The 9,022-nt window shown below is 31.2% G+C and overlaps 1 protein-coding gene across 7 annotated transcripts; it reads right to left on the bottom strand.

The window, feature by feature from the left end:
• Positions 1-5,246: 5,246 nt before the first annotated feature.
• On the bottom strand, positions 5,247-8,711 carry LOC7455711 (thioredoxin-like fold domain-containing protein MRL7, chloroplastic). 7 transcript variants are annotated; one of them, XR_002977575.2, is made up of 6 exons: positions 7,797-8,711; positions 6,969-7,053; positions 6,473-6,584; positions 6,255-6,381; positions 6,067-6,178; positions 5,247-5,503 (listed from the first exon to the last, which is right to left on the bottom strand). XR_002977575.2 is itself a non-coding variant. In XM_024584419.2 (5 exons), exons 1-4 carry the CDS (start codon positions 8,555-8,557, stop codon positions 6,284-6,286), a joined length of 1,056 nt encoding a protein of 351 aa, XP_024440187.1. In that variant the 5' UTR covers positions 8,558-8,711; the 3' UTR covers positions 5,523-6,178; positions 6,255-6,283. The 7 variants fall into 7 exon arrangements, 2 of the variants coding, with proteins under 2 accessions (XP_024440187.1, XP_002320624.2); XR_002977572.2 differs by having other exon boundaries at positions 6,263-6,381; positions 7,797-8,710; XR_002977574.2 differs by having other exon boundaries at positions 5,247-5,497; positions 6,263-6,381; positions 7,797-8,710.
• Between the last annotated feature and the right edge of the window lie 311 nt (positions 8,712-9,022).

The following is a 9,022-nucleotide window of genomic DNA, read 5'->3' as shown; positions in this document are numbered from 1 at the left end:
TATGCTTATGAGGTAGAAAATTATGTAAAATATGTAATTGACCGTAAAGGCGATAATGTCTATGTGAAGTATAATCATCTGTAACAGAGGAAATACATGTGTGTGTGACTGGCCACAACGACAATAATCCATGTATGCATTGTAATTGACTGTAACGGTGAAAACCAGTATTTGATTATGGTTGTCCACAATGATGGTAACTGCAACGACGAATATTCACTTATAAATTATAAACAATCATAACATTATAGAGCAACGTATGAATTTTAAATAGACCATATGAAAAAAAAAAAAACAAAAAAAATAGTTAACCAGTCGCATAATGAGACTAAGATTGTGGTAAAGATACTTAATTAGTCGTGTAATGGGACTAAGGTTATGTTATGGATTACCTAGTCAATCGTGTAACAAGACTAGGGTTATGGTATGGATTACTTAGTCGGCTATATAACAGGACTAGGATTATGGTATTGATACTTAGTCAACAGTCTAACGGAAATAAAATTATGTTATGAATTACTTAGTTGGTCATGTAACTGGAATAAAGTTATGGTATTAATTACTTAGTCGGTTGTTTAACGGAACTAAGGTTATGGATATGTTAAAGAAATAGGATTTGTGGGAGGGTTTTAATATAACAAAATTTAAACAGACCACCATACAACATTTAATACAAGAAATTATAATTAACCATAACAATGAGAATTAAATTAAATTGACCACAACAACGAGATTTCACATGTTCAAATTTGATTTGGTCACAACAATAGGCCTAGATTGAAAAATATATGAGGTGGAGAAAAATAATTGAATGGGCCAAATATGAGCACAAGGAATATTTAAAATGAAAAGATATTTGATAGTGTAAATAATGAGCATAGAAACTATTTAAGATGGAAAAAAAAATTGGATGTGCCAAAAATGAATACAAGAAATATTTGAGACTTGGAATATATGATTTAGTCAAAATTTGGATATAAATGAATATTTATATATGAAAAAAAAATTGAGACGAATCATCAATGGGCCAAATAAATATTGGTGAATGTAATTGTATTTACAGGTCATAAATGAGCCAAATAAATAATTTGATGAAAAATATATAGATGAGCTAAAATGAGCTTAAAGAATATTTGTATATGAAAAATATATTGATGGGCCATATAAATATTTTTTAATGAAAAATATATAGATGGGTTATAAATGGTCCAAATGAATAATTGAGCAAGAAAAATATATAAATGTGCTATAAATAGACAATATATATATATATATATGAGCCATAAAGTAATATAACAGCTAATTGAGAATGAAAATTAGATAAATGAACATGAGTAATAATGGATAAGGAAAAATAATATTGATGAGATTTGATTGAGATAAATGTGGGAATTGCAAAGTTATATTGAGAAGCTATAGGTGATATAAGGAATTTAAAAAAAAAACAAATAGAAGTAAATATGTTGGAAAGAAAGGTAATTTAATAAATATACAAAATTAGTTGGTTAAAAAGGGATTTATAAGCATGGAAATAAATGAAGTGAGTGATGAATCGAGGTAATGATGGATGATGAAATCAATGATTAAGCTAATATGTGATCACAAGTAAATACAAAGAAAATGAGATTCTAAATTATTTTGGAATATAAACTAAAAGTATTTATGATGATTTTATGAAAGTGGTTGAATTAAAATGTAAGTGATGATTGTAATGGAAATCATGGTATTGACATGAAATTTGATGAAAGAATGCTAATGTTATATTATTCCTAGAGTTGATAAAGTGATCAATTGAAATGAATATTAATATACTAAAAAAATTATTTTATGTTTATGTGTGTTTTATAGGTGTTTTACATAGTCATCTAGGATATCTCAATATTGGGTTTTGATCTTTGAAGATTATTTTATTTTGAGAAAATGTTTGTAAAATCAGTTAATATTATAAAATAAATTATTGTATGTCTATTAAGTCAATAATGATATATAAATTGTAAAAATAATAAGGAAAAAAATGATGAATACCTTGTTATGGAAACTATATATTCAAGAAGATGTCATGTGTGTGTGTAATTTCCTATTTTTCATGAACATAACTAGTAAAAATGTATAAATTGCATTAAAAAGCTTAGGGTGTTTCAACCAAGCTAGTTCACTTTACTTTACAAATAGACATATTATACTGTGGATTGCACTATGCAATCTAAAATGCAACTTCAACTTTTCTCAAGATGTAGAAATATATAATATGGTCCCTATAATTTTATTTTTATCATGTTTTAGTCCCTTAAACTTTTGAAAAGAGAGAGGAAGTCATTGAAAAGGGAAGTGAGATAGAATGATTTTGGTCGGCTACAAAAAAAATTGATTTTGGTATTAATGAGTATTGAAAAAAGAAATTCAATGGTTGTGGTTTGGGATTTAATCATGCAAGAAAAAGCATATATGAATTCATAAAGTTTGTTTTTTATTCGATTTGATTTTGAGTTTAGAAATTGATTTTTAATGGTTTTTTTGTTTGGAAATGGAGTTATAGAAGTTTCTAGAATGTATTTTAGGTATTGTTATGCAAAATGAGTTCAAACCTGGGTTTTGGGGCCCAAATTATCTAGATCTTGATTTTCTAACCACCTTTAACAGCTGAAATCAGTTGTAACGAATTATATGTCAGATGCACAATCAAACAACGTATCATCCATTCATTTTAATAAAAACTCAAGTGATCATCCATTCATTTGAGAAAAGCTCAATACATCGCTTGATTGAGTTTAAAAAATAATAACAAGACGCAGCTTGGCCTTTTTATATAGGTGAATTGCGAGAGCCTATCTTTCTAGGTGATGTAACCCACTTTTGACCCCACAAAAAATCAAGAAAATAAAAATAAAAACTAAAAAAATAAAATCCAAAATACAAGAGGATATTATGGAAGAAAGCTTAAAAGATTGTCAAGTTGGTGGTGAAGGACCAAAATGATAAGTGAAAAAGTTGAGGACCAAAATGTATAAAATTGACAAAATCGACAACCCAATTCTAACTGATAAAGGGTCCCAATTCTACCAAATAAGAATTTTGAACGGCTTAATTAATTTTATTGTGAATTTAATTGCAAGAAAATTGAAATCAATTTAGGCTTTAATTGGAAGAAATTAAAGTTTGGAGTTGAATTTTAAAGAGTTAATTTTGTCAAATCATGAGGTTAATTGCATAAATATTGAAGTTTGATGAGCAATTAAGAACTTGATTGGAGAAACCTAAAACCAAGGACCACACTAAAAGAAGGCGCGTGAACGCACAAGTTAAAATTGATCAAATCAGGGACAAATTGAAGAAATTAAAAGTTTGTTGATCAATTGAGGGTCAAAATGCATAATTTCATAACCAGAGACTAAAATGAAATAGGCAGTCAACTTTGAGGTTGACAATTGAGTTTGACAAAGGTGAAATTACATGAAATTAAGAGTTTATGACGCAATTACGAGTGCAATTAAAAATAATTGTAAAAACAAGGACTAAAATAAAATTTGTCAAATCTCAAATTAAAAACTCTAATTTCTAGGGTTTAACCTAGGAGATGTGTTGTTTGGCCATTGTTTAGCTTTTTTTTTTGGCAATTTTGGCTGATTGAATAGGCACTTTCAGACGAATAAATGTTGTATCTCTGACCACCTCTGGGGCTGTAACCACCACCATTCAACTAAAAAAACACCTCCTCTACAAGGATCAGCTACTCCCATCAAACGTTTATATTCCATTTTCTTCAACAAACTCAACAACGTTTTGTCCACGATCAACCATCATTGTATTTTTAAATTCTTTAAGGATTTAACTAATATTTTAATAACCCTAAAAAATTTCATTCATGAAAATTAATGGTCAACATTCTGGTATAAATATTGGACCTACTAGTAGGTTGATATTTAAATACCAGGAGTTGACTATAAAATTCTTAGAATTATTTTGGATATTCATCAATTTTAATTAAGAGTATTTTCACCACAATATATGAGTTGAGAAAAACACTTTCACCTTCTAGGATATATGAACTCTGTCAAAGTACCTACATGGATTCTTCTTACAAGAATTTATCTGTGCATACGAGCTCATAATAAATTCAAAATTTCAGATTTATCCATGAGAATAAATCTTTGTTATGAGTCATAGATGGACCACCGGTTAGAAACCCATCAACGCATTTAAACCATATCCAAACCACGCAATGTAGCTTACCTTATGTAATGTGCACTAGGGTGTTAACACATATTCTAACCACAACCAGTCTCTTACCCTAAAATTTCAGATAAGACCAGTCTATTTAGGTCTCATAGTGATTCTGAACCAAACAACTAGGTGATGACTCTTTGATACGAACACCATAATGCCCCCACGCACATGTGCGGCACCAAGCTTAGAAACACCTTGCTTTTTTTTAAAGACCGGTCTCATAGATCTAGCCTTTAAAACTCAAACTTATCTAGGCTTTATTTTTTTTACCCTTCACCATATTTTTTTTCTTTATTTAATTACCTTACTTTTTTTTTTAATAAAGTTATCTTTCTATTAAAATGGTATTTAGAAAATCATTTAGTTATACCATGAGTTTCAATAGAATTAAAGCTTTTTTGGTTATATTAAAAATTATTTTATAAATAATTATATATGAAACTCATATGCAAAATAAATAAAAAAACTACTCGTGAATATTTAATAAAAATAATATATATTTTTTGTTATTTTTTATTGTTATTTTTTTATATATAATTTTCTCAATTAATTATTTTTGAATTTTTTCATAAAGTCAAGTCAAAATTATAAAGACATGTATTTTTTTTTATTGAAATTTTCTTTTTAGTTCATAATAACCTTTTGTTTTTAAAAAATATTCTTCTAATAATAAAAAACATAAAACATGCTTCCGTGAAAAAAAAAATGCATGAATAAGGAATAAGTCTTGATTAAAGAATACTTTTTTTTTATTTAAATCATTAACATAACGATGAATATTTATTTTAATTATCTTAATTTTTTTTATTAAAAGAACATCAAGTTGATAAAAATTACACTTATGAAAAATAAAAAAAATGAAAAATGAATAAAAAATAAGAATTTCTAAAAAAATATATTTTTCTCCTTAATTTAAATTATATTTTTCTCCTTAATTTAAATTGTTGAATTTCTAAATATTTATTTTAATTGTTACATAATTTAATTTAAGAAATTCAAAAAAACTTTACAGCAGTTGTCAATGACTATTCAATATTCATGCCTATTATCTTGTGGGGGACATAAATGTTGACAGATTCTCTCGGATACATTATTTGATCATTCCTGGATTTTTCAGTAACAAGATGTCACAAGACTTGAGAAAACTAGAGTCATACAACTGGTCCGGACAAACATTAAGCATCATAAAGAACAGTTCTTTCTAATCAAGGAATGATTCAAGGCCAGCAGAACGCGGCACTAAACTGAAAATCATGCATGCCAGGTGATGACCCTGTGTCTTGGAACAAGCAAAGTCGTCAGCAAAAAAGCATGCCATCATTTTTCGGTTGAAAAGAAAGTTCAGATTACATCAATACTCGGAAGAGGCGCTCAAAAATAGATGAAGAACTAGAAGCAGAGTTAGAATTAATTAATACTCCAAAAATACTCATCCACGTAAACCCAATCCATACATACAAAGCTTATCACAACAGCATTACAGTATGTATGGCTTCAGATTCTTGAATATCAAACTCGACAATCTGACTTATTCCAACATGTATGGTTCAGTTGTCTCTAATTCTTTGACAAATCTGCCACATTTGGAATATATCTAGCCTTTTCTGGTGAGAAACCAGAAGAATTTCTGCTTTGACAAGAAGAATCATTTAAATAAAATTGCAAAATGTGTAATGTGTTCTATTAACAATAATTGTTTAATACCTGATTAGCCATTATAAGAATGTGACTTGATGAACTTACTTTCCCTTATAATTTTATAGTTTATCCATGATTCAATCACAATTCCCTCATCCAATCATCAAATACAGCATATCAAGGACACTGAGGTTAGGATCCAACCTGATTAAACCATAGTCAGGTCAGGTTGCTGGGATTCCAGAGCAAAAGTGACAGGGACTGGCAAGAAACATATAAGGTGAGTCATTCTACTGCTTCCTTCTTCATGTTTTATCTGCATGTCGAAGGCATAGTATTGAGCAGAGCTAGGTGATAAAAAATGGATGTGCTAGAAGTAGATATTCACATACTTGAGTACCTTGAGAATTATAGCCAAAATTTAAGGGCATAAATTTGCATTGTTAACACATGAAGGTTTCTTAGCATTGTAGTAGAAATGTGCGATCATCTGGACCAACTCATCTGCAGTTCGAAACTCTGCAAAGACCATTATTTTCATAAGAAGATGGAAAGATAGGAGCTTGAATATGTCTACTTGTAATTCTGTTATGAAAGCAATATGCCTTACCTTTCTCCCTATACAGGATCTTGTTTCCACGTAAAAACAAAATCTGAGGGCATTCTTTAACTTTAAGAGCATATGCCAAATCTCTCTCAATATTGATGTCTATCTTCACTGTCTGATACCAGAGAATTTCAAGGTCAACAAAATTAGCAATCCAAACGAAACAAAATTTGATAAAATCCAAGGAACCAACTTCTAGGGACAAGAAACAGACTACAAACTGAATTGAATTGAACTGAATGGCGTCACCCTAAACAGTCCATAAGTAACATTGCGATCCATCAAATGAACCTAAAAAACCACTTTATATTCTCGAAGGTTTAAATTTAGTTCGGAGATATAGAAAAAACAGAAAACATACAGTTTTCTCGTAAACCAGAGGTGCAGTGAATTTACATTTGAAACTTGTCCGTAGAAGTTTAAGTGTAACAAAGAGCATAGTCAAAACATTAGGAAATTTGATGCAGTTCAAATGGAAACAACATAGTGCTCATTTTACCCGAGGAGGCAATCGATCCTTGGCACCCCTATACACCTTGGCTGCCTTTTCTAGCTCTTTCAAAGTCTTCCAATTATCAGTTGCCCTGTGGATAAAAAGGAGATTAAGCATACTTTTTTAAGTGCAAGTAACAATACTCAATCCACATATACAATTTTCACAGTGCACAATAGACCAATGCAATTCGAAATATTAACAATTAAAGAAGAAGGAAAGCAATTTCACATATCAAACATGAACATCTTATTCTTGGTTTTCCCAGTAAATTATATTAAGTGGTTAGGATGCAAACTTGCTAGCAGTACAGGCCTACTAAAGAATGCTTAAGTGGTTAAGATGATACATGAAAAATGCTTACAGGCCTACTAAAGAAAATGCCAGAACTATGAACATCCAAAATTCACCGTTGAAGTTTGAACTACTCTGATTTTCATAGAAGCTACTTTATGCCTGTTTCCAATTGCTAGATCAATCCTCTTGTACATAATGAAAGCATAGTACATCAAAAATATAAAAAAGAAGCAGCCTCCGCACATCTCAACTCTCAAGCAATTCTTTCTTGAGAAATCCGTAACTACATTGACATGCTTATTTAATTCTTATGCCATTAATTAGCAACTGCAGTTCAAGATGATTACTTGCAAACAATACTCTACCAGTAAAACATTCACACGCACCATAAAAATAATGAAGTGATTCTACGAGTTGCATAGAAAACACGAAATCTTGCTCTTTTGCCTCTAAACATATTGCCAAGCGTGTGTAGAAGAACTCTTTAAAGTACGGTTGCAAAATCTGCTGGCATGAAGAAAAAAATATCAAACATACCTGCTGTATCTCTCAAATACAAGAACAATCAGTGGACTTGGATGGAAGGCAAATCTCTCCCAGTCTAGGCAGTTAATCTCATTCACCCAGTTATCCTCCATCTCTCCTTCCCAGTCAATCTCAAACCCATCTTCTCCTACAACATTCTTTATTGGATGCTTCTCAAAATATTCAGACGCCCTAACTCCCCACCCCACATCAGCATCCAATGGCCAATCTCGACTTTCCTCCTCAACCACCATCTTCTTTTTCTTTCCTTTCCCTTTACCATCCTCACCACCACCTTCCTCCTCCTCCTCGTCATCGTCTTCATCATCATCATCACTCGTTTCAGAATCTATATTTTCATTAACTTTATCCTTCATTATTTCCTCTAAAACATCCGGGTTCTGCTGCCTAATTGATGCAAATGTTCGTTCCAGCGAATCACGCACGAAGTCCTCAACCGCAACTGCTTCACTCCTTCGGCCACGTTTTGGCTTCCTTGGAATTGTGGTCGGGAAAATTTCCCCGCCTTCCTTTCCACCATCTTCGTTTTTCGGTCGGCGAGTTCTTCCTCTAGAATTCATTTTGGGGTTAGAACTGGATTCAGGGTCAGATTTCTTTGAAACAGAAAAGCAAGGAAAACGTCTTGAGTTGTGCTCATAGTGTAAAGCATTTTGATGAGAAATTGCCGGAAAGCGGGCAAAATTAGGTTCATCGTTTATTGAACGAAGATGCGAAACGGGCTTCGGCACGGCCATCGTTTGAAGGAGAGACATTTTTCTCCGACAGAAGAGATTGAATGGGAAGGATAATGTCGGAGACAGTGAGCAAAAACCTAAAACCCCTCGTTTCCTTCCGACCAGACACCACGCGATGAAGTTTTATGACTCCATTTTGCTATGGATTTTTTTTTTTTTCGTTTTCTGGAAAGGTGGTTTTTTTATATATATATATATATATATATAATTTTGGGCTAAAAAGTCGAGAAGGCTTGAGGCTCCAGGAGTGGGCTTCGAACGTTAGACAACTCTTTCGAAACCCGAGAGAATAAACGAAGACAGAGAATGATGATCATTTCACGAATTTCTTCCCGTATAGTAACAGTAACAGTAACAGTAACAGGGGTAGAAACTTTAAAATCACGATCATCTTTCATATGCATATTCCGAAAGAATTATGGTAAAATATTCATTTTCTTAAAAAAATAATAATTATAACATAGTCATTACAATTAAAAAAAT

The sequence above is a fragment of the Populus trichocarpa genome, chromosome 14, assembly GCF_000002775.5.
Source record: "Populus trichocarpa isolate Nisqually-1 chromosome 14, P.trichocarpa_v4.1, whole genome shotgun sequence".
Taxonomy (NCBI): Eukaryota; Viridiplantae; Streptophyta; class Magnoliopsida; order Malpighiales; family Salicaceae; genus Populus; species Populus trichocarpa.
Note: the sequence above shows the minus strand (reverse complement) of the source record. Positions and strands in the feature narration are given on the sequence as shown.